The sequence below is a fragment of the Lampetra planeri genome, chromosome 1 (assembly GCF_965212315.1).
Source record: "Lampetra planeri chromosome 1, kcLamPlan1.2.h2, whole genome shotgun sequence".
Classification (NCBI taxonomy): Eukaryota; Metazoa; Chordata; class Hyperoartia; order Petromyzontiformes; family Petromyzontidae; genus Lampetra; species Lampetra planeri.
In genome coordinates, this window is record NC_136107.1 from 12,333,957 (window position 1) to 12,360,129 (window position 26,173).

General features: G+C 41.6%; 1 protein-coding gene and 1 long non-coding RNA gene across 2 annotated transcripts in view; one reads left to right on the forward strand and one right to left on the reverse strand.

Moving 5' to 3' along the window:
• Nucleotides 1–265: 265 nt before the first annotated feature.
• Nucleotides 266–2,711, forward strand: LOC144717920 (uncharacterized). Its single transcript, XR_013585161.1, has 4 exons — nt 266–393; nt 512–571; nt 946–1,002; nt 2,622–2,711. It is a non-coding gene; the product is annotated as an uncharacterized LOC144717920 (long non-coding RNA).
• A 2,575-nt stretch (nt 2,712–5,286) lies between these two features.
• Nucleotides 5,287–26,173, reverse strand: part of LOC144717906 (collagen alpha-3(VI) chain-like) — a 59,049-nt gene continuing 38,162 nt past the window's right edge. The window contains 27 exon segments of the mRNA XM_078593707.1: nt 5,287–6,066; nt 6,308–6,321; nt 7,079–7,246; nt 8,351–8,383; nt 11,211–11,384; nt 11,668–11,943; nt 12,890–12,921; nt 13,326–13,416; nt 16,683–17,136; nt 17,310–17,548; nt 17,824–17,923; nt 18,376–18,912; nt 18,914–19,047; nt 19,050–19,106; nt 19,221–19,257; nt 19,381–19,413; nt 19,517–19,579; nt 20,046–20,108; nt 20,244–20,279; nt 20,860–20,910; nt 21,030–21,092; nt 22,415–22,477; nt 22,904–22,966; nt 23,982–24,044; nt 24,167–24,202; nt 25,438–25,491; nt 26,062–26,127. Of these exon segments, the coding sequence (XP_078449833.1) occupies nt 5,944–6,066; nt 6,308–6,321; nt 7,079–7,246; nt 8,351–8,383; nt 11,211–11,384; nt 11,668–11,943; nt 12,890–12,921; nt 13,326–13,416; nt 16,683–17,136; nt 17,310–17,548; nt 17,824–17,923; nt 18,376–18,912; nt 18,914–19,047; nt 19,050–19,106; nt 19,221–19,257; nt 19,381–19,413; nt 19,517–19,579; nt 20,046–20,108; nt 20,244–20,279; nt 20,860–20,910; nt 21,030–21,092; nt 22,415–22,477; nt 22,904–22,966; nt 23,982–24,044; nt 24,167–24,202; nt 25,438–25,491; nt 26,062–26,127 (3,123 nt within the window). The 3' untranslated portion in view covers nt 5,287–5,943.

The following is a 26,173-nucleotide window of genomic DNA, read 5'->3' on the forward strand; positions in this document are numbered from 1 at the left end:
AGGTGAGGAGTATTTAAATGTTGCATTTTACCAAAATATGCTATAGAATGGCATATTTATTGAAACAACCTCAAATATATTGCATGCATAAAAAGTGTACAGTATTACTATTTCGTTGTCATTCTTTTGCAAGTTTAGTTTGTAAACACATTTTATATGTTGAAAACACGGGCCATATTTACATGGTTTACTTAATGAGTACAGATAGTTATCGTTCTGAATCTGTTTTCGTTCCATTAACAATCTGCTTTACTTCCTTGGTTACAGTTTTTAGATTACATTGCAAAGTCTGTTCTCACCATTGAAGTCTGTGGAACACAAGTTGAAACGGTGAAGGAAGACAAAGCTCAGTGTGGACAAGAAAGGAACCAAACGGGTCCAAGCAAAAACCATGTAACGGCAGTGACTCATGATTCGCATACACAAAACTATATTTTCAATGTGAACGTGCAATTAAATATCCATAATCTATTAATGTGGTCACATTGGCACTGACAAACTGTGTTTTCAGATGTTTTATATCCAGGATGCTGAAACGGTGCGGCAACTGGAGGAAGCCGAGCGGAAACTGGTAATTAATTAATGTGGATAGAATATTGAATTGCAGTTGCTTGCAATGTTTGCATTGCTCACACAGGGACTGGAAAACAATTGGGAATATGCACCATTGGTGTTCATAGCATTTCTCCTCCCAAGAGAACCAGGAAAACAGTTGTGCTGAGTCAATCTGAGAGTTGCATTAGTCGAGCGTGTGTTCTGTATGAGAACATGTATCATCTGCAGGAGTCATTAAATTCGTTTTCTCAGACAAGTGAGTGTTCCACCTGCTCAATATAATTCACCCAGGGTAACTCTGATGAAGGTAGTGTGAATTAACTTTTATTTTCATATGTTTTTGTTTTGCTGTTATCGACGATGGAAATGTTTTGTTACATTGTTTTACAGATTGTTTTGTCAGACTTTGTTTATCAAGCACATCGGGATCGTGCAACAGTTGTCTTAGTAAGTTCGCCTGTTCGTTTATTTGTGCACTGACTGTGAAATGAATATGAATACACATGGTCATTGAGTCAAAGGCTGGATTTTCCTCACCCTTCAAAATTTGGTGTAAATGTAAAAGACTAAGAGTGCTAATTCTTAATTGCATCTATGTTTAGTGCAGCAATAGAGCATGATTTGCCTTCTCATAATTTATTGTGAAGTAAATACAAATATAAAACTTTCGGAAGGAGAGTTACAAAATGGGCTGGGTCTGAATAATCGCTTACCTTTCTTGTTCACCATCGTGCTGAGCCAGGAACTAAAAACCAATGCACCATCGGAACCTCATTTGCCAGTAAAAAATATGATAATTAGTTTTTACCCTTTTATCTGGCAACAAAACTGACACTTCTTTTTTACAAGGAGTCATGTTTGCATAGACCACAATACATGCAGTCATAATGCAAACAAAAAACATAACTCTGATAATGTATGCACTGTCCTTGAAGTTGATTGGTCTATGCAAACATGACTCCTTGTAAAAAAAGGTGCTAGTTTTGTTGCCAGATAAAAGTGTAAAAAAACAATTATCATAAAAACCAATGCTTACACGCCTTACGGAAGGTGGCCGTGAAATGTTTATGATTTGGGCCGGTATCTTGGTCGTGTTTTAACGTGTGGATAGGGTTTTAACTTGAGTCACTGTAAACATTTAACAACACATTCCCACGTAAGTAAAGTTCATTAAAAACGAGTGGAAGGACCCCTCATAGTACGAGGGCCCCCACCCCACCTCTCCACCCCTGAGTGCCCCCCACACCCCCACCCGCCTCACGTGTGACAACCCCTAGGCCCCATATAAGTAATCTGCTGTTTTGTTGCAACAAAATGACAAGATAATATGGATTGATAATTGTTTTTTTACCCTTCTATCTGGCAACAAAACTGACACCTTTTTACAAGGAGTCATGTTTGCATAGACCGCAATACCTGCAGTAATAATACAAACAAAAGACATAACTCTGATAATGTGCACTGTCCTTGAAGTTGATTGGTCCACACCCGAGACAGCTTTTCTTAGAGCCTAGTCTCACATGGGTTGGACCAGATGGAAAGCTGTCTCGGGTGTGGACCAATCAACTTCAAGGACAGTGCACATTATCAGAGTTATGTCTTTTGTTTGTATTATGACTGCAGGTATTGCGGTCTATGCAAACATGACTCCTTGTAAAAAGGTGTCAGTTTTGTTGCCAGATAGAAGGGTAAAAAAACAATTATCATATTTTTACTGGCAAATGAGGTTCCCATAATAATATGGATTGTGAGGTCGTTTTACATTTTCTAAGATTCAAAGAATATGCTGGCAAAATAATTACATTAATAGGAGCACAAATTTAAAAGTTCAAGCACTCTTAAATTAACTCTGTCAGTCTTCTGTATTTGTTAGTCCTGCCTCTGCGGTATCGCTGTTATATACCTTACGAAATTATTAATAATGTGCTCTGCCCTAACAGAAGCTGAGATTAAATATTGTACAGTTCGTGTTTTTGTCATAGGTTGGCCTCTAAACTGAGCTGAAACTAAAATATGACTGTTCTAAAAATAATTACCATCAAAATGTTCTATGTCCTTGTATGCAGCTGAAAGACATCCAGACGGCACTAAGTGGAGAGACTCCAGTATACCGCGAGCTGGTACCAGGGCCCCTTTTCCGGCGCGTGGGAGCCTCATGTCGCCATGACCCACACTCTGACATCTCAACCGTCTGTGTTATCATATGATGCTCACGGGGCTACGCAGCATGTGTTTCCCACCACTGGGCCGCCTTTCTGTCAGATTCCAACATTCGCTGGGGAGATGGAAGTTAACACTGATCATCTGAATGCAAAAGTCTGACCTTAGCATGTGAGCAGTAAATATTTTCCACCCATATTCGCCGGTGGCTTTAGCAGATGTCTGAAATGGCCTGTTATTTAGAAATATGGCTTTCATAGTTTACAGTACCTTTGAAGTGTGAAAGTAGTGAGCATACATCTAGGGGTTTTGTTTCTTTCTTTTGGTCTCGTAATGGGAATATGACATCTAAGTTTTTTTCAGAATCATATGTAATTATACTGGAGGAATCCGATGAGATATAAAGCTATTTTTCACAGCTGTTCATTAGTTTCACAGATGTCCAGAAGTTTTGCATGTGACATGCTGCAAACAGTGTCCTTGTTGGACCCTTTCAGTTTCTTGTGTGGTCAAATAATTATTGTGGCCTCAGCTAAGATATTTTTTGAAATCATAATTTCATAAGTTGATATTTAAACGATGCTGAAAGTGTGTTTGGCTGGAAGAGTGAGTCTAAACTTTATTCTAAATATGATACAATTCTATTTATACAGGTATCCCTCGCTTTATGCGAGTTAGGTTTGTGCGATTTCGCATTAATGCGGCTGATCTGTTACTACCTAAAATTCACTACATGTGGTTTTAATTTACTCAAATGCGGCTATGCGGTTGGACGTGGGACAACATTGTGTGTATTGTATGCACTGCTCGGCATGCAGCTGTCTTGTGCCGTGCATTGTGGATTGGGTGACTGCAAAGTTCATACTACGCAATTTCGATTTGTGCGCCATTTTTTGGGAACACATCAACTGCATAAAGCGAGGGAAACCTATAGCATCCAAGTTCTAGCGCATTGCAAGACAGTACAGAACGTGTAGGAATATTTTTTTATTGAGGGAATGACGCAGTCAGAAGAATACAGAAAAGTCTTGAGCCTTGACTATGTGGAGAAAGTCGACTGTACAGACGTTGTGGGCAGGGATTTCCACACTATGGGGACAGCAGAGGGGATTCATTTATCTCTCACTGAGCGAAGGTCGTCGAGTGGGCCTTCAACAGAGAGCCTTAGTTTCTGGAGCAGAGTGTGAGTAGAGGGGATTGAGTGAGAAAATTATTATGACTTACGAGATAGGGAGGGATGAGTCCATAGAGGTTGTGAGGTAGTATTTAAATTGATCCAGGATTGGATTGAGACCCAGTGGAGGGAGTGAATGTACTTTGAAAGCTCTAATTATTTTCCATGTGATTAACAAGTTCATCCCACCGAGTCCATTTCTTACTTTGAATGTCACCCACTGTAGATTATTGTCACTTGTAACATTTATCGATTTACATATTATAGTTAGTTTGTAGACATGCCATTATACCAGACATTTTCAGGACATTAACCGAATATCATTGCCGTTTGAGGACACCATTTTCAAGTTTTACAGCTGTGTTGTTTTTGTGATGTAATGATATTTTGGGGTATAAAAGACATATTATAACGTAAAAAAGTGTTTGCATCCAGCCTTTTGATAGTTCATTAACTCCTGTTCATGCTGTGTTTGAAATATCATGAATTGCATTTTACTGGTTTTTTTTAATTTTGTCATTATTGCGTGTATTTTAGCAGTTTAAAGTTTCAGGAGGTGAAATGTTCTTACAATAGTCATTTGAGACCTCGTACATATCTAAAGCAACTTTCATGCATCTTTCATGCAACCTTGGCTAATCTAAAAATGTTTTAGCATAACGTGAAAATGATATTTATAATGTACACTTACATTGCTATCATCTTCATTGCTTGGGACTTGGAAAATTAAAAAACAATTGCAAAAAAAATAATTCATCAATATTTTAACTTGCTTAAGACCAGATTCCTTTGTTGACACATGGTTTAGGCGATGTTCATTTGTTTGAGATCCAACTGAATACGATTTAAACTTATTCTGGGCTTTTGTGTGTGCGCTTGACATTGGATGAACATTTTTGACAGGATACAATATTAAATTGCCAGCCTCATAAGTCTCACAGACCTGTTACAACACCTACCACTAACTTCTTAACTTCTGCCTCATTTGGTATTATTGTAGTCACATACATAAATTTAAACTTGAGTAAGAATAGAACAAGTGCAGCGTTTGTGGTAATTGTGCATGTAATAGGCACAATGGGAATAGACTAACTACAGGGCCTCAAAGGCTCCCCGACTCCAAGATGCCTCTTGTGATAATCATTGCTTAGTCTCAGCACCCACCGGATGTTATTTCGTACAGCCTGCCATGAAGCCAGCATATTCCGATTAATCAACGAATGTAGCCTAAACATGCAAATATAAAGCATATATACTCTAATGATTACTTAAGGTAGTACAGATCCCTTCATTCCATGAGTCATGTGAGAGTGTTTAAACAAGAAATAGATTTGTCCCATTACATATCCTATTCTCTAAATATATGGTTATACAAATGAAGCAGAGCGTACAAAGAGTCCTGAGTATGGGATCTTCATGTTTTTATTAGAAGCAGTGTACAAAGAATGTGCCAGTTCCACACTTGTTTTACACAATGAATACCACCATTGAATATCAAACGGCTGCATTTCCAAATGTTGCTTGGCACAATTAATGTAGTGGTATGCATTTTCCTGATATTAGCTCAAGTGATTGCATTTTTTTAATATATATTTCTAAAAATAGTAAAGAGCAATTCCCTCTTGATTCGTAAATTATTTAAGATTGGAAATACAATGACGAACATCCTTAATAATTACGTATGATTTAATTTTCACAAAGAAAAAAAACAGTGATTAATGAATGTAACTATTTTTTGCCCTGCAAACTTCCATCACGTAAATAATTCATTACAAACCACAGGACTCCATTTCGGTTTTCATAAAATTCACAGGTATTGTGTTTTCACAAACACCTTGCCTAGCTGTAGCCAAGCACCGTAATGTATTGCAACAAAAATATCAAAGTAAAAAAAGACTGAACGTAATTAAAAAAAAATCTAACAATAGGTACTCACACTGAACACAAAAGCACAGAAACAAGGCCACAATGTGAACTGAATTCGCCAATAAACACTTGTGTTGTGAATGTGTTTAAAACGCACATTCCAAAGAACGATATATCAAGGATTGCGTTTAGGATTGACGTGTGTGAGTTTGGGTTTTGAATAAACTTAGTAATGAATACGAAAAATTGGTATCCTTATTATTGCGTGGGTGGCTCATCTTCCTGTGTCTTCTTTGCTCTAGCTTGAGAACCTGTAACACAATTACTGAAGTTATTATTGAACCACAAATATCACGTGGAAGCCTAAAAATGTGTTTACATTTTAAATGTATTTTTACTCTAGAATTTTTACATACATAACAGCGAAGTGAGTAATGTAGTTGTGGGAAAGAGTGAAAGCTATCAGTCTAAGGTTAATATAATATTTGCTGTGAATGTTTTGAACATGAAGCCTTAAATAGAAGCGATTTAAAAAGGCAAAAAAAAAATTACCTTTTTGCGGACATCTGAAACAAAAAGAAAACATTCAATTCTCTCTCTCAAGTAATTTTATACCAGGTCCCTGAAGAGTTGACTGGTTGCACTTGGAAAAAAGAACTCAGGTCCTGATTCATCTCGAGTTTGTTTACACAGAGTTGTGTAATCTGGCACTATGTGGAAATTTCAGAAAACTCTATTGCACTTAATTAACATGCCAGTTTGTGGCCTGATTATCTGCACGGTTCAGTCACAGTCCGTAAAATAATTGCATGTGCTAATCTCCTTCCAACGCACCAAGCTGACCAATCGGTGTCACATGAAGTCACACATGCTAAAAGGTGTTTGCATCCTCCGCTGAGGTGTATAATGTATTGTTAAGTCTTCTTGGCTTAGCAATACTTGATGATAAGTGGTTTAAATAATGATACATTGTGACACAGCTTATGACAAATGTTGGCGGTGCCCTGAACCCTGTCAATTTTGGGCCATTCCAAGATTTTACGAGGAGCGGCCATCATTCCGCCAATAAGTGACAGAATGATGGGCAAAACTACAATATGAATCAAGCCCTTAATGTCTCATAGGTGACACATTGATATCATTAGGTAATTTATTACAGTTAAATAATACATCCTTGTATTGTCAGTCACATGAGGTAAAAGTGTGTGGACTCTATGGGGTCTATAGGATCCATGAGCTGGTTAACTTTGCAGAGACTGATCAACAGCACATGCAGCAGTTAAGGAGGTGGCAGTGAACGCTGCTGTGCATATTGGGCCTCACCTGGCTGGTGACAAGTCCTTGCACATTCAGCCTCTGTGTCGAAGCGGTTGGCATTGCCACCACAGCCACTGTACCAGAATTGGATGCAGCGCCGCTCGGTGCCATCGTGATGCCATTTGAGGGCAAAATTCTGGCAGGTGCCCTCATTGAGCGGCAGCTTGCACACCTCTGCGAAGCAAAGTTGCAAACAATTGCCAAAGATACGCTTCGTGAAATAAATACATATCCAGGTGGGTGGTGCTATGGCAGAGCACTCAGCCCGTATGTGTAAGGTCATACATTAAATTCCTGTTTGGCTAGGCCAATTATCCCTCCAGGATCGAATACCACTTTGTGTAAATCGTGTCGCTCACCATGGAAATTTGGAATTACTCCAATGGTGGTTAGTGCTACCACAATGCTACGTCCAGCAGGGAGGCACTTTAACAAAGACTTAAAATAACAATAATTTGACCTGCCTGTAAATTATTATTTTTTAAATTACATAACATAAAAGGGGTTCCTTCATGATGTGCTAGTCTCTACTCTGCTTGAGTGAAAAAGATTCAGTGTCCGCACGGACTATGGGGTGAAATGCCCTGCTTTCTGTTGTGCGATCACAACCACGTGTGACTGAAACATTGTGGGTAATTCTGTGGCTACACCATCAGGGTGCACTAAAGGACACATTTCTTGCAAATTGTTTTTACTTTTCGAACATAACTCCCCAAATTTAGTCAACTTAAAAAAATATGAAGGTTTCCAATAAGTGCATGTTTTCATTCCTCTAGAATGAACAAATGCGTTACCAACACATGCATCGCGGCTATGGAAATGTGTTTTACTTGTCCATCGTAGTCAATGGGTACAATTCCTGTACTGTCCATGTGCTGGAGTTATGTTTATGAGAACATCTAACTTACACATATTTAAGTTTATGTTTTAAATTGGGAATGCCAGTGTCGTCAGTCACCATAATTGAAGGCTGGGTGAAAATCCATTGCTTTCTAAATAACTGTGTGTTTCACTTCTAAAACAGTTATAATTGCCAAAATATCACCAGCCAGACAATTAAAAACTGCAAATAACAATTATTTCAACAATATCGAGTCACTTAAGCTTCTCCCCACAAATGCACAACGTATGTCCATATTTGAAAATGTCAGCCCAGAGCACAGCCATGTGGCTGAGAGTGGACATTCTAGGAAGGAGGACACGCATGTTGGATGTTTGGGGCATGAAAACAAAGCAGTATGAATCAAAGTGCTCAACTTTACAGAAAAATATACCAACCTCTGCTTTTCACAGCAGGCTTTTCAACTTTACCTACACAACCAAAACAACATTTTAATATGCAATTTCGGTCATAAAAAATACAAGATTGCACATGTTCATTTTGATATGAAACCGAGTTAATTTACTTAAGGCTGCAGTGTCTCACACACATTCCGATGGTTCATTGGCGATTAATCACTTGAGAATGTTCAGCAAAAATAAGATTAAAAGGCTCAGCCTGGTTCAAATATAACTCAAACGTTTATGGTGAAAACCATTTAAGGAGCTGCAAATGTGTGTATTCATGAGTGACTCGGAAGGGTCACTAATTGGCTCCCTAAAGGAAACTGCCGAATGGGGTGGTTGATTTTGTTAAAGCTCCTAATAAGCCATTTTCCTTTTCGACGCCTGGTTACTACAATCACAAATTACATTAATGTAATACTTCTCATTTGTCATGTAAACGTACATGACAAAGTTGGCACAATACATTTTTGGCGGAGGTCTTTGCCTTCGGTGAGGAGGTTGCCGACCCATCTGTGTAAAGTTTGAGTGATCTCTCACATAAGACTTGGTAAAACGTGTTTGGATATTTGGTGAAGTAAACATTTCCCATCACAATTTGAAAGTATTGGCAATGTGGCTTACATGAATTTATATCGACAGGTATGAAATAAAACATGTAAGCACAAATAAATAAATAACCATGCATATTTAAAGGTTTCCATTAGGGGTAGGAGACACGCTGCACTTTCCACTTAACATCAGGATGCACTGAGAATCATGCTTTTTTACTGGGAGAAATCACATCCATATGAAAGCCATTATAATACGCGATGCCTAAACACTTCATCTGTCACCTGAAACTAATACAAATGCTCTTATTACAATGGGAGGTCACAGGATGTAAGTAGAATGTTTTAACCTTCACTCAATGCTCACAGTGGCCTCACAAAGGAGGCACATTTCATGCCGTCGCTAGGCGAAGGTTGCTTGTATCTGGTTTGAATCATACGCACGGGTCTTCAGGATTTTGTTACTGGTCCAGTATACAGTAGCTGCTCAAGGGCGCTTGGCCCATCTCATGTCACCTGCATTGTCGACGAACACATTGTGCGCATGTCTCTCCCCTGCGTGTGGAAGACACGCTTTGCATGGCACAAAAACACGAGCTTGTCCTACTACTCCCAAAAGAACAATAATTCACGAGCAAGTGTGAAGGGACGTGTACTACGATGCACCCCCCTTCATTGTCGTCGCAAGGCGGTTTTTATTTCCGAGCACCGTTTTCTATTACTGAACATGTGTGAATCGCCATATGCCATGCAGGTGCTTGACAACAGGCATTTTGAGGTAATTTTGAATAACGCCAACCTGACAACCCAATCTATTCACACCGGATTAATGCTAGACATATTTATCCTTAATCAATAATTACACTTTGCATTAGTCATTATATATATTTTTTAAGTGTTGCAATCTTCAGCTTTGAAGTCATAATAGCGGCACTGCTTTGGTGAGAAAGTAAATGCAGCCGCACATGTAATATTTGTACTATTTTTCTACGTATTTACCTTCAAAGATTCCCCGCCTCTGATTTCCAGTTAAAATAATTGCATCTAGCGAAGTGAGGAGGTAGTGAGGCTGTGGCGGAACTGCAAGATTGAGAATCGTCTACCACACCATCACCGACTTACATGGCACATTGCCAGCCAAGAATGAGATGACATTTTGAGAGGACGGCCACCCCAGCGATGAGATTCAGTTAATCTACAGGAGCGATGTAGATTGTGGCACCACAGAACCCTTGAGAATGAAAAAGACTTGGGGGCGACCCTCATCCAGCAGTGGATAGACCATGACTGATGATGCTCATGCTGCTGATGAGATGCTTTCCTGAGCATCTCATATAGCTCGTGATGCTTATTGTAAAAAGAAAAGGTTTGCCAATGTCAAGCCTTTTGCTTTTTTACATGTACAGTATAAGACACAGCAGCTTCAAGTAAAGTGTGTTGATAAAATCCAGTTGTGTCCTAGATTTTATTCCTTTGAAAACACACGTACTTACGTTTTCAAATTGAAAACATGCTTGCATATTATGAAAACAGCATGTGCAAAAAAACAATTATGAAATATGCAAAGTGCATACTATAAGGTATTTAAATATCTGATATCATTGGCCAATAGCATTTGAAATTATTTTCCAAATTCCAATTAGGATAAAATTTTGTATTCTACTGTTGACACCTTCTGTATCAATGATCTCTCATACTTATGATACAGTCAAGTTTAGCAGGTGACTCGTGTTGAAATACACTTGCTATTTTATAAATAAACATGGAATTTGTCGATAAAACTGTAAAACATGTATGTGTTTAATTAAATACGAAGACAATTAAATATTGCACATCCGCCAAAACTCTTTTGTGCCAGTTAAATATGAGGTTGTGCAATAACACGATTTAAACAACCCTCAGAATGACAGCGCTCAATTTACAAAGGGTTGTGAACTATTATAATTATTGAACATTATATAAATAGCTTAATGTGGCACTTATTTATTCCCTCATGGATTCGCCTGCAGTTAAGCGGCATTTTATTACTTGTTGGCTACGCGTAGTGTTAGTGGTGGAAATATTCAATTGAATTCAGATAAAGGCCAGCCGTTATTGATGCAAAATGTAATTGGCATACAGTAAATCCTTCTTCAATAGTACAAATCTTTTTTAAATCTGCCTGCAGTGATGCTTCTGCTGCTGGACTGTTGGATTGCTGCTGGCTACATCACATGAGGGTTCATCCTAGTGTTAGAGTGCTGTCACAGCTGGAACAGACTGCTGCTGTAGCACGATGTGAGGGATGAGGGGGGGCGCCTTACTGGGGCTCAGGCATGTCCGCACGCACTCCTCCTCTGTGGGGAAGCGGTTGGCGTTGCCGTCGCAGCCGCCGTACCAGAACTGGCCGCATCCTCCCGTGTCGTTGTTAAAGTACCAGAACGCCTGGAACTTGCTACACGCAGTGCCGGTGTCGTACCCGCCCATGCACTTGTTGCCTAGCCAGCAATGTACATGACATGACATCAGCTCAGGAGAAAATTGAAGCTGAAAAAATATTTTTCCATCTTTCAATCTATTTTGTAATACGTTTGCATACCATGCTGGGTAAATATGTTAGTGAAAAAATATATTATGAAATCTTTAGGCGATGCAACACATGCAGTTTTTTTTTAAAGAGTTAATTGTATGTATGGCAATAACCAAACAATATGGATAAATCGTCGTAAATGTTGTGTTAAGTTGAGCTGAAATTTGTGGTAACTTTGGTATGTTACACACCAGTGGGCTCCTCGGGTTGTGCAGACGAAGAGGGAGACGTGAGGTGCACCTCTGTGCCAGCGTCTCCCTCCTCCATTCCCTGAGAATCCCCCTCAGAGTAGAACTCTGGCAGGCCTTCCTCTGATGTACCGCCAATTGCACTTTCCACTCCCGAATCAAACGCGGAGTATGATGGCGAGTCCTGGGGCTCGCTAGCCTGCTCGGCTGCGCTCTCTGCAAGGTGGACAGTGTTCGCTGACGCGGCATCTGACTGCACATGTCCATAACTTGCAGTCTCTGTGGTCAGAGGGGCAGAGGTATGCGTCGAGTCTACAGGAAACCCCCTTTGATTCTCAAACTCGTTGACACTAAAGCCAGCGAAAGCCGTGGAAAGTAATGGCAACGATCCGCCATCTGCGGCTAGTATGTCGACGGAATGGGGGGTGGTGATATTTGCAGCAGTGGCGGTGGTGGTGGTAGCACCAGTAACAACAGCAGCAGCAGCAGCAGAGGCAGCGGTGGAAAATGTAGATCTTTCAACTTGCCCATTGAGAGACTCCCAGTAATCTGAAAACGATGCCAGCGTGTGAGCACAGAGCAAAGCGGCAGTGAAACCCCCAAGTACCGAGAACCACAAGAGCAAAACTACAAGTGAGTGCAGTTTACAGACCTCTGAAACAACCCTTCTCAAAATGTCATTTATATAAAATGTTAAAATTGTGACCCAACAAACTACATTACTGTGCAGCAGCCTATGTGAAATGACACCAAAGAGGAGGACGACAAAAGAAAAACTGTCTGCCACTATAGGCTGCGTATGTGGATTGATGGTCGTTGAGACCTATTTAAACAAATCAATGACAGCCAAGCGTTGACAGGAAGGGTAGAGGTCAGGAAACCCAAATAGCACACCAATTTGCAGAGGTGCAGAGACGAGGTGTCAAGGGTTAGGTTTAAGAGGGTGATGATGGGGACAACTCAATGGTTTCCTGGTGCCAGATCCATCAAGAGTAACCCTCATAGAAGTCCATTATGTATGCTCAGACTTAAACCATAGGGCACACCTCAAATTGCTTCTGTGGACACAAATTTAAATAACTATCGCAGTATTTACACAATTCTCTAGTAAAACTAAATTGGACTGCAGTCCACGGTATTTTCATTTCATTATCTTAATCATTACAAAATGTACACAAGTGCACTCGATCACGTAAAACGGTTTCTAACAACAGATTTATATCACCTCTCATGATTTCGGCAATGTCTCCACGATCTCTGTGAGAGTAAATAACAAAAACATGCAACATCATTATTGTGTGTAACATGCACAACCTAAACACATTTGTAACCAATGTAATTTGCTTAACGTGTAGCATGAGTGTGGGTTTTGTGTGAATATGTGGGTGTAATTGATATGTATTTGCTTTTACACGTGTGTTTGTGGGAAACAGATGACCTCAGGTCCATTCCCAACCATAGCTTACCTCAGGTAAGTGATATCTGAACAGGGTCTGAGAACCTTGCGTGATGTGCATAAACACCACTTCTCCGTGTACCATTCCGGTCTTCATAGGTACTCACTTACAGGACTTTCCCCAACAGCCTGAAAAGACTACATATGGAAGATCTTTGTCTTTGTGTGTACAATGTATGTATGCGGATTTGTGCATCTCACTCACGTTTCATCCCCCTGTGGTGTCCCTGCGCGACCCTTCTTAAGCCGCGCACACTCTGCTGACATGGCTTTAGGTGGGTACTCAAATATATCCTCTGCAACGGAGTGTGCACCATGTTCAGGTTCACAAGGATGGGGGAGGGGTTGAGAGGAAACATGTGTGATTATATGTATAGTTGAGAAGGCATGAAATTACCTTGATTGTAATTGTTGGGTCACTCCATGCAAACTCGACCACAATCCAGAGAGGATTCCACATCAAGATGTATATTTTCTGTTATATTTCGTTGTGGAAAATAGAGATCACACCACATCTTTGAGGGGCTTAAACACATTGTGAGGCATGAGGACTTGTGGTAAAAAATACATACTTGGACATGGAAATAACCCAGCTGTCAGTTAGACACATTTTGACATTTGCAATCACTGACTTTAGTATGAGTGTGCATTTAAGAAGTGGCATGCTTGATTTAAAACAGGATATTTGTTGCAAGCTCCCAAATAATTATAATTAATGTAATCTCAGGTGATGTACACAATAAGGGAAATTACATTTGTTTTGTTGAGCTTTCCCCTGAATAGTAATATTAGATATAATCATTAATGGTAAACTGTCAAACATTAACATGTTTATGTTATGTTTCTCATACTGGCATATGCTAGGACACTGGCATATGCTAGGACACAGTTTTGTCATATTTATAGCCTTTATGACGACATGTAGGTGACCTATCAGAGTCTTACTCAGAAGTACAATTGTCAGTTTTGGTATTTGCCAGTGACATGGGAATGACACATGAGCAGCAATGATACAATTGCTTTGTTTTGCCCAAGTATGGAAATATTGCCTTCTGCAGTGGATGAGTCCTTCATACATATAGGACATCAGAATCTGTTGTTCATTGCCTAAAATTAGTTAAAAACCATTGAGATATAGAATATAAAGGGGTAACGTTGAAAATAGGTCTACACATAGAGCCTATTAAAACGCAAAACATATATTCCGATAGCTTAACTCATAAGTAGTTTTCTACACTTATCTTTCAGCACAAAACATTTTCCATATTCTTTGGGTCTTCACTCAAGTCACGTAGATAGGTTCCAAGAAAATAACAAAAAACTACGACGTTTCGATCGCAACACAAGTGGTCGTCATCAGGCAAAGGGGGGTTAGCTTCTAAAGACAACTGTTTATAAAGTTTGAAATGGGCATAGCCCAAATGTCAGCAGCCAATGTTAATGTAAGTGGTGGGCAGCGACTGAGGTGGTGGTGGGTTTTCCACCAATCAAAGGGCTGCCAGATAAAAATTAGCATGCTAATGGAAGATCGCTGAGCAGCAACCTCGAGGTTGGCGCACGAGGTGGCTGTGTTAGTTTGAGAAATTTTACCTGTTAATGTAATAAATCAGAGAGCCGAAAATAACAACAAACATCGGAAGGTGGTAGGATGGGAAAATCAAAGACTGTTATGACTTAAACTGGAAAATAACGTCATTCCATTGATTGCTCAGTTGGTACCCATCTTTTCGGTTGAAAATGTGTCTGTGTCTGTATATATGGATGGCTTCATGAACGAATCTTTGTTGATAGCCAGTGGCAGTGGCGTCACTAGGGTTGGTGTCACCCCCCATGGACCTCCTCCCGTCTCACTAGCACAGCCACTGTTGTGTTGGTTCGTTTACATTGACATGCTAATCTCTCACATTACAATGGCCACCTCCATAGTTGCGTCGTCGTCGTGGAGGTAAATCACAGATCTTACATTTTACATTGCCATGCTAATCTCTCACATTACAATGGCCACCTCCATAGTTGCGTCGTCGTCGTGGAGGTAAATCACCGATCTTACATTTTACATTGACGTGCTAATCTCTCACAATACAATGGCCACCTCCACAGCTGCGTCGTCGTGGAGGTCAATCACTGATCTTACATTTTACATTGAGATGCTAATCTCTCACAATACAATAGCCACCTCCACAACTGTGTCGTCGTCATGGAGGTACATCACCGATCTTACATTGACATGCAAATTCAACCTCTAGCCCCGCCCACTTATCCTTGGGCTGAGCGCATATCAAGCCTATATAACTTCGTGTTTCAGCAGCTCTTCCGCTGTATTTTCTCCTGCTTCGGCAGCTCTCTCGCTATATTTTTTCACCTGATGACGATTGCTTGTGTTACGATTGAAACGTCGTGATAATTTTATTATTTTTCTATCTACGTGGCTTTAGCGAAAGACCCAAAGAATACTAACAACACAATTGTTTTGTAAATTCTTTCTACATTGAATTACAAGATTATTAGTTACAACATTATTAGTAACTGAGCGGAAGCCTTTTTTTATTTTTCTCCTTTTCCTTCAATTACTACTTGATTCTCAAAAAAGCTATTGATATCGGTTCACAAATACTAATTACCACAATATTGTAGCTAAAATACCAGAAAATTTGACAAAATCAGCGACTACAAAAACATGAGCAATGTTTTTGTTGTTATAACTAACTACAGGGATATTTTTTAAATAAAAATAGTAATACATTTCTGCTGAAACACTGCACAAAAATTGTATAGACAGTCATTTTGGTGTCACCCCCTCTGATGGTGTCACCCGGTGCGGTCCGCACCCCCCGCACCCCCCTAGTGATGCCACTGGCCAGTGGGTTTTCAAAGTACCTTCGTCTTAGAGAAATCAATTGATCCTACCGTGTTTCAGATCTGCCTTATGTTCCCGAACACGGTCCGAGACATGTCGCTTAGTTTCCCCAATGTAACTACTGCCGCAGACACAGCTTAGATTGTAGACGCCGGGGTATTGCATATCAGGGATCACATCCTTCACAGATGGGATCAGATCACGAATTTTATGTACTGTTATTTTATTTACATTATTTTCCAAATTCTAATCCTTAATTTATTTTTCTTTGAGGTAAACATATTTTCTATCAGATATCTTACCAATGTAAAGCAATCAATTTAGCTTTAACCCTGTGTGTGAAAAGCGATTATAAGTGAAGGCTGCAACGCGCGTGCAGGCACGCATGTCAGAGTTTGGCACTGATTGCCTTTATCACTGGTGCGAGCAGAAAGTAGGAGTTGCCACCTCCATCATACAAAAAACCAAGACGTCATGGGATGAAGAAGAAGAATATATCACAATACCGTATAGAGGAGAGATGCATGTAAATGCATTCTCTTGAGTGGTGTATCATTTTCCAACTGACAAGAAACATACATTTGTATGTCCCAGGAAGGCTTACAGACCTTCTAAGACAGCTACCACAAAACAAGACAAGCCTGGGAAAACCAAGACAGGTGGCAACCCTAGCGGTGGGTGCGGTGTGGTGGCATGTGCACTCACGGCTGAGTATGCTGAAGAATGTGTGAAGAAGGTGCTGCAGGTACGCCTCCTCGGCCCCCCCAGCAGTGCTCACTGTCACCTGGTGGATCTCGGCGGGGGGGCTGGCGAACATGGAGATCGGCACCTGCCGCGCACCAGGACCCAGCCCCACGACAAACAGCGCCAGTCCCTGGCACATGGCCCCTGTGGCCACCTCTGTGCTGCGCACAGCCTCCTCGCGCAAACTGACATCCATGCCCTGCCCGCTTGTCAGCAGCACCACTGCGCGCTTCTTGCGCGGCAATGTGGCGTTGCGGAAGGCATTGCGGGTGACCCACTGCAGGGCCTCGGCCGGGCCGGCGACGGTGGTGGAGCCTGAGCTCAGGGGCTGCAGCTTCTGCTGCACGTGTTCCAACAACTCGTCCCGACCAAACTGAGTGAAGCCAAACTCCACCTTCACTGCGCTCTCCGTGGCCTACACGCGCCCGGGCAACAAACGCGGCACGATTAACGGTGTGGGCAATAACTGACAATACCTTCCATTTCAAACAACATATTCAAGGGCGGTGGCGCATTAGGAGTTGCGTGAGGAGAACTATTAAGTAATGAATGATGATGAAGATGTTATGAGATGTTGTGGTTGCGTACTGCTCCTGTGGCACGGGCTCCAAATGGTGAGTACTGCAGCAGGGAAAGACGCGACTGCGCGCTGCCACGCGGCACAGATGTGACGGAGATCTGTTCGATGGCTCTCTTCACCAAGCGCTGCACCACGGCAAACTGCGCCACATCTATAGAGCCGTCCACCAGGAAGGCGACGTCAGCCGCCAGCTCCACCGGAACATTGCCAGGGGTCACCGCACACTGCGCGTCTGGGTTGCATTGATCTAGGAACGAGCGGCACAAAGTAACACATTGGCAGTTCACGTGTGTGCACGGGTTGATACAGTGTGACGCCCATATAAAAATCGCAGACTTCATAGAAAAACACAGTTGGGTGGGAGTTCCCGTGCTTCAAAGAGCATTGGGTAGTGCTCATCTACATAGATGCTCCTCCATCAACTGGTGGGAATTGCAATGGTCATACTTTATAGTGAAACAAAATAAAGGGGAGGTGGCTGCGATGAATGAGACGTGTGAGAAAAGCTAAAGGGTTCCACACCGAAACAGACAGTGCACTTGAGGGCGCTTTCCAGTGCTGCTTCGTGTGTTGCCTGGGCTGCTGGGAGCACCACCACCCTGGAGAGCTTGGTACTGTCAATCTGCACAGCACAGGAGCACAGGGTTCGAGGAGTTACCATCACACAGACTCAATCTGTCAGTTAATGCACCGAGAAACGTCTTGTTACAAGCATTCCATGTGTTTGCTTGATTTACCATTTTGTAGTCTGTTTGGTTCCCAAAAGGAGGCTTATGGACAAAAATATGAGCCTATTACATCCAGTATAATGTTGAAATATAACAACTGATTAGTTAATCTTAACAGTTACTTGTATTTTTCTTTTACGAAAATTCCCTTTCCTGTCATTGACATAACTCAATATTTGTATCTACCAGAGATGATCACCGAAGCCATAACTTGTTGCCATTTTTCTATAATGAGGCAGCAATAATTCTGAGGGCAGCATGGAGTTTTTGATCTCTGTCCACGCGTACAACATCATGGTGGCTGTGAGGCCGCCATCCCTCCTCCGCCATGTTTCTCTGTCCACACCTTGAGCGCCTGCGTCATGTGGGGCAGCCTCTCGAAGGAGAGCACGAGCGTCGTGATGTCATTGGCCACCAGCTGGGCCGCCCCGAGACTGACGGCATCGGCGTTCTGCGAGGGTCCATTGGTGATGAACACCGCCACTTTGCGCAAGAGTCGGCCTTGCCGCACGCGCTTGAACGCATTGCGCGCAACGTACTGCATGGCCCGGCCCGTGTCGCGCCGCCCCCCGCCGCCGCTCGCCGCGAACGTCACATTATCGGTGCGAGCGATGGCGTCCTCCCGGCTGCGCGGCTCGGCGAAGCGGAATCGCGTGGTGGTCGCGACGCCATCGTAGGTGAGCAGCGCGACACGCGCCCCCTGCGGGCACCCGTTGCTGCGGGCCAACGTGAGGCCCTGCAGCGTACGCTTCACGATGGCCTTCATGCGGCTCAGCGTGACGGCCGATGCTCCCTGGGCCACGTCGAGCGCAATCACCAGCTCGGTGGGGTACGCGGGGCAGTCCTGCTTGCCTGCACACACGCGAGGGGGGTGGGTGGGTGGGGAGGAGGCCCGGCGCAGGTGCCCGTGTGGTGCAGTGGGGTGGGAGATGATTCGCAATTAGCCTGAAAGCTTCAAAGAATGCAAAGGTACAAGATGCAGTGCATGTCAATAGCTCATGTGAAATGTGCTTTTTTAATATTCAGTAAATACAATATCTGGATGTGTATACAGTGAAATCTTACCTTGACAGCAAGCTAGAATGAACAAGAAAAGAGAATATTACATTAAATATTTTCCATGACCTTTTCCTTTGACTTTAATTCAAATCTCACAAATAAAGACAGTGCTCTGTGTGCAAAGACACTTACTGCATTTTTCTCGGATTGTATTCACCAATGTACATACCTGAAATTACAGCCGAAAATATATTTAACATGTAAGTAAAAATGCATACTTCAGCTTTTTATTTTATGGAATAAGACAAAGATCATAATGAGATGTTTTAATGAAAATTCAGAAGACACTTACATTTGGGATGGTTCCATCTCGACCTCTGGGACCCTGTAATGAAAACAAGGCATCTTATAAGAGCCGTTCTTTGCAGGGGCAGTGCAATATTGCACAATAATCCGATGGAATGAGTTTAATGACAGATGGCCATTACCTCCTCGCCTGCAGGTCCAGGCTCACCAGTGCTTCCTGCGGCTCCAGACTGGCCGGAATATCCCTGTTAGACGATAAAAAAACACACTTTATCAGCAAAATCCAAATTATCTTCATCGCATTATGTGTTTTGAGTGGCCTTCAATAGCCACTGCTTGGTAGAGTGCAGAAAAAGCAATGTAAATCGCAAGTGGAGGTTATGGAATTGGTGCCATATTTACTGCTTATATCTCTCACATCGCCGACCCCCCCCCTCCACTTCTAAAACCATTGACATTCCTTTTATCTGTAAAAGCAATGATCTTCATAACCCAAGTAGCTAAATGAAAGCAGATTGTCGTCAACATTCATGCAAAAAAAATAAAAATACTTATCATAGTAGTGCATACCTTTTGGCAGCAGAACAGCTTCACAACTCATAACGAGCACGTAATATTGGTTGAAAAAAATCACAACGCATGATGAACAATGTTGTCGGCTGGCGCTGCGGTGCTGCTAATGACGTGATCTCTGGATGCGAGGAACCTTACCCGCTGGCCTCTCATTCCCTTGGAGCCTTTTGTGCCGTTTTCTCCATCTGAGCCGTCAATGCCCTAAACACAAACATCGGTCGACATGGCCTTTCGCCCACCAGCATGCGGTCGCATTAAAATGTACCTTAGCACAAATTGGGATAATTAAGTGCACTTATTAAGGTGAGGTGCTGCATTGAGTGTACTATATATTACCCGCAATCCTGGGTAGCCCATCAATCCTGGGTCTCCCTACAGGAAAAAACAAAACATCTGAGCATCCAAGTTTCCAGAGACTCAAGAGCGGCATGAAAGTGGGGCATTGTTCGGTGAAACTACCACATCCTGAAGGCCCTTGCATAGTGTTTTGAGAACCAAGAGGCAGAACGTTGAATTTATTTAATCAAATTACATAATGCTACATCATGGGACCTCCTCTTCCAGTACCAAAATATGAGAATAGGTTTTCCCCTCTAATCTGGCAACAAAACAGGTGTTAAAACACCAAACTGAAACTTTTTACAAGGAATCATGTCTGCATTAACCACATTGCATTTTGACCACAGGTTTTGTGGTTAATGCAGACATGATTCCTTGTTAAAGGTTTTAGTTTGGTGTTTTAACATCTTAACACCTGTTTTGTTGCCAGAAAAAAGGGGAAAACCTATTCTCATTACATAATGCATCAACATAGCAGATATCCATAGTGATATATTTTCAAGCTGGTGCTGCATTTTAAAGTGTGTATGTGTGTCGATTTTGAACTGTACATCCTGGAAATATGTTTGAATAAACAATAATTAGCGACAATTTTACAAATGGAAAAGCTTACCTTCGAGCCGTTCACTCCAGGAACACCAATCCCATCGAGTCCCTCAATTCCCTGCAAATATGGTCGCCATTACAGCGTGTATTTTCTGTGCAGGTTTATTTTTTGTAATTTGAAACATTCATGTAGGTTATTATGAAGAGGAACTTCGTTACAGTAACCGGTGTTCTTACTGTCTCTCCCCGAGGCCCAGCTGGTCCTGGTAAGCCCTTGTCACCCACAATCCCAGATTCCCCCTGTTGAAAGGTATGTAAAAGACGATGCTCATAATCATACAGGAATAAACCAAAGACTGCCTTTTGGCGAGGATTAAAGACTAAGACAGTTACAGCCCTTCATCTGTGGATGGCAAGATCACACCACATACAGTACGTGAATTGATGGTTTCAGTCTGATTAGCAATTACTCTACAAAAATGTTCTGCCTCATAGCAGGTGTGGGGTGTATACACAGGAATTTCCTGTTTTGATGTTGAGTTTGGTCACGTGACCAGGAAGTTACAATTTAAGATTCTTTCAGCCACGTGGCAAGGTGTCAGCCATTACACAGAGTACAAAACGTTGGCACAAATAGCGTCTCAGTGAAAACAGGTGCATCTGTTCATTGTGGGACTTTAAGAAGCATTGTCTGTAAGTTCGTTTATGTTCTTATAATACTAGGAATGCTGTTATAATGTTAGAATGGCCGTTATAATGCTGTACATGCCTTTATAATACTGTTAAATTGTTATGATAAATATGAGGCCGAATTAACAATGAAGCCTGCCACTTGTGTTATTGTGAATGTTACATGTAATTGCATAAGTCGAGTCAGACGTGTACCCATGTAACCATATTGCGATCTTGAGAGCAAGGATGACGAAATATCTCATCCACAGTTCAGTGTTATGTGTAGTGCTATACATTTAGGCTGCAGTATGGTGATTACACGATGTGCCCTTATTTAACACAGTACCTTATTATCTTGTATAGCTATTCAGTACTAATGTAGGTGCCTGGTCCATCCAGGATCTATTGTTGAGTTTCATGTTATCTAAGACTATGTAATGATGCTGTAGTCTTAATTCATTGTATTGATATTTCCAAGTATTAACAGATGCTGTATTTGTGCTTTGTTTTTCCATAAGTTTTACCTCTTTCAATTCATTAAATACGTTTGGAGTCAGATGTTCACCCTGGCTCTGAAGGTTTATTGAATGCGAGGTTATCTACTCGGATAGTGGTGCAACGCAGAGCACAGCGAGGCCGAGACAAAAACACTTAACTAAATTGGGTTCGGCACTTAATTTGGCTAAATACCAGTTCTATGCTAGCGGGTTGAAAGTGCTTCCTTCAACTGGGCAAACACAAAGTCACTTGAAGGGATCTCAGAGGTAACTCTATAATATCTATTTCATGAGCCAATCTCTATCTTGAAGGGATGCACTGCTCTGCGAAAATCTGAATAAGTATTTATCTCATGCATGACATCGATAGCACAACTGGGATAAAAATATGGGAAAATAACATGGCAAAAAATGGCATGGAAAGTTCCTTATGTGTCATCCCAACACATATACCTTTCTGCCTCTTGTTCCAGCCCTCCCAGTGTCTCCCTTGGGTCCAGCTGGGCCTGGCTCACCCTGGTTACATAGATTATACTCAGACATATCCATACATCACGCATTGCATTTCACATTAATCCTGGATGACCTTTCCGCCATTTCATTCCACATTACAATCAAGAGGGTAATTGGTGTGGCTACCGTTTCATATACCTTGCTGGGTCAGGTTCCACTATACAATTCAGCCACATGCAGCCAAATTCAAAAGGAAAACATTCAAGCAAAAGATGATCTGACAAAGCTTACAGTAATAGTCATTGAAGGTAAGAAAATAATGAAACATTTAAAAAGAAGAACTAAACTAATCCTGTTCAGGGACCAAACTATTCAAGTAACATGCAGTCTGAAATGTGAATAATGCGTAATTATAATTGGGGATTGTAGTGGTGTCGCCCGGGGTTACGCTGTCAACTGTGAAGTGTGACTGGTGCCTGACAAACTCACCCTGAGCCCGCGGATGCCAGCCTCTCCTCTGATTCCAGGCTTCCCTCCAGGCCCATTGTTGCCCTGAAGGATATATCACCAGAACAGTTATAATTAATCTTCCAGGCAATGGCTCAATCCCATGTTTGACATTGCAACAAAAAAAACACGTTAAACCAAACCCCATTATATCATATTTTAGCTCATAATCACTACCAACAGCGAAGTATTTCTGGTCATATCCAATTAGATTTTGAAGGGCGCACATAACAGGTCCCTGCGGGGTGGGCTGGTAGGAACGAATAACCAAAGAATATAAACATAATGTATTATTACACTTGTTTAGCCAGGAAAGCCTCACTGAGTGTAAAGGTTTTTGTAGGGTCCTGCCAAGTGTTTGCAGTAGGGGGCGATGTTGCTACACCTAATCGGACAATACGAAGGGAGAGTTTGAGGCCTAGTTCTAGGCTTTAGGCCTAGCTGTAGGCTTTAGGCCGTTGTGAGTTAATTTGTAATTTAAATGTTTTAATTATTAATGTAAAAGCTTTAAATGTAAATGTTTATATTTAAAAACATCAGGGAATGTAACATTGTTAAACATTAACTCCCTTTCACACACGCGGGGGTACGATACGAAGGGAGAGTTTGAGGCCTAGTTCTAGGCTTTAGGCCTAGCTGTAGGCTTTAGGCCGCTGTGAGTTAATTTTTAATTTAAATGTTTTAATTAAAAACTATCTCAGGGAATGAGTTAATTTTTAATTTTAATGTTTTAATTTAAAACTATCTCAGGGAATTAAAAAACTATCTTAGGGAATTATAAGGGAATGTTACACTTGTTTAGCCAGGAAAGCCTCACTGAGTCTAAAGGTTTTTGTAGGGTACTGCCAAGTGTTTGCAGTAGGGGGCGATGTTGCTACACCTAATCAGACATCGGACGGACGGACGATATAATCTATTGTAGGCTGGTTCACTTCGTTCCTACCAGTATAAGCAAGCCTCATGTCTGCGTATGTGGATGCAACTGCATTGTGTGTTTTATGCATCTGAGATTCATGGTGGTGGTGATGGACCGGGCCTATGTTTTTGACGGCAAGCCTACCGCGGTGCCAGGAGACCCGCTTGCTCCAGTAGGTCCAGGCAAACCAACAATCCCTTTCTCACCCTGTGCCGCATCGCACACAAAGGGAAATTGACATCAATTGTTTACACACAGGCAAATGCAAACGTAGTTGCATTAAATCAAGACTCTGTATGACTGTGGGTGAATAATGGAGTATCCTTTACCTGAGGCCCTTTTGGGCCACGGCGATCACCTGAGCCCTGCCATGAAAACAAACGATTTCATTAAAGTTGGTATAAAGAGTTATAATTGTTTAAGTGGTTTATAACGTTGTGTTGTGCATGTGTGTATGTATGTAAACTCTACATGTGGTTTATAAAACCAATAAATTGTCATACATATACAGTACTGCCATAAACGGTATTTGCATATTCGTAGGATTTATATAAAGATAAAATAACATGTTCTGACACAGCATGCTTTTCCAAACAAGAATGCATTCTCATAGGTTTCTGATCTATGCATAACTGTACTCTAATAAAGAGTTAGCCAGATTGACTGTTTGGTTTGGCATTACAATAATTTGCTGTTGTCCATTAGATGCATGTCGTCCTTCCAGGCAGCACCAGTAATCAATCCGCATTTTTTTGCCTTTTTGATTACCTAGTGAGTATGTTCCATCATCATACATGTCAACCACACAGGGTGAAAATCAGTGAGACCCTTGAGAAAACCACAATAAACTGAGAGAGAACCCCAGGAGACTGAGGGAAACCCAAGAAACCGAGCCACAGACATTATGTAGCTTCAATAGGCTACTGTCCACCACTTAGTGAACACACCCATAATACTGTACATAAACCAATTGATACTAACTTTACATAGTTATTATTTTCACTGCTTTTTTTTTTACCACAAAGAGGCTGTAAGTGAAGAGAACCCCTATTGGAGTTGACCCTTACATAATATCTGAACCATCGACCACAGCAAAACAAGTGAGAATCCATTGCATGACCATGAGACACTCAACGTTGTGAAAAAACGTGCGTGAGTCTCATGGGTAATTCATCCTTGAGACCTGACATGTATGCATCATGCTACATGTGTAGTTTGTCAAATCAGGTTTTGTTCAAACAAGTCCATTGACAGGGCACGGCAATAATGATAGCAACTCGATACTGACAATGTGTTAGGAAGCCTCCAGTTGTACTGTAATAGCACAAGTATTTCATGACCGCTCTGATAATAAATAAAGAAAAATCATACACAGTAGTGCATAGGGAAAATCAGCAGCACACAAGGAAGACTTGTGTCAACATGCGGGCTACTTCACGACCGCCAGTTCTGGAAAAGTAGCATAAGAGCCGATCATCACACTCTAGCGAGACACAGCTGGCCACAAGCCGTGGCTTATACATCACATCTGTATTTTGTAGAAAATAGATGTTCATATTCGCAGCTCAAACACAGTCATGTGTAATATGCTCTGGCTTACAGGAGCTCCGGGTTCACCTCGTCCCCCCGCGTCTCCGTCTCGCCCGACGTCTCCCTGCGGATATGAGGCAGCAGCTGCAATCAGTTCACATCTCCACACCCAACACATTGGAGCCTTCCCCTCCATCCTCCACGTAATAGACCCACTCCCTGTTGATCATTCCCAGTAACAGCCTTCCCCCAAACCCACTCAGCACAACTCCACTCCAAGTTGGATCGTGTTCTTCTTGCCTTTCATAAATGGGAACATAAAACTACTCAGTAAACGTAGGCCTGCCGGGTATATTTAAGTTAAACTTATATGACCAGAGCATACATATAAAACAATTAAAAAAAGATTGAATGCTCTAAACAAATTAATCAAATCATAGCTGCCAGCCTGTGGCATGGAGCCAACAAACACATTTAATTTTACATACATTATATAAATATTTTGTTAAACGTACTGAAAATACCAGAACGTTAATTTGAGATTTTGGATGTGTATACGTTTCAAGAACCAAACTGGCTCGACTTTTTGTATTTATTTCCATGTCTAATTAACTGTAGCCACCTTGTTATCTCTGACTTTGTCGGCATTAAAATTATATGGTGAGCTTAGCCTTAAAATATCCTGGCTCCCCACCTCAATTCCTTGTTGGCCTCTGTCTCCTGGAGGGCCGGCCACTTGGCTTCTGATGCCTTGTTCTCCCTGCACAGTAAAGTTTGTGATGAGCCACAAAACAATGTCTTAAGGA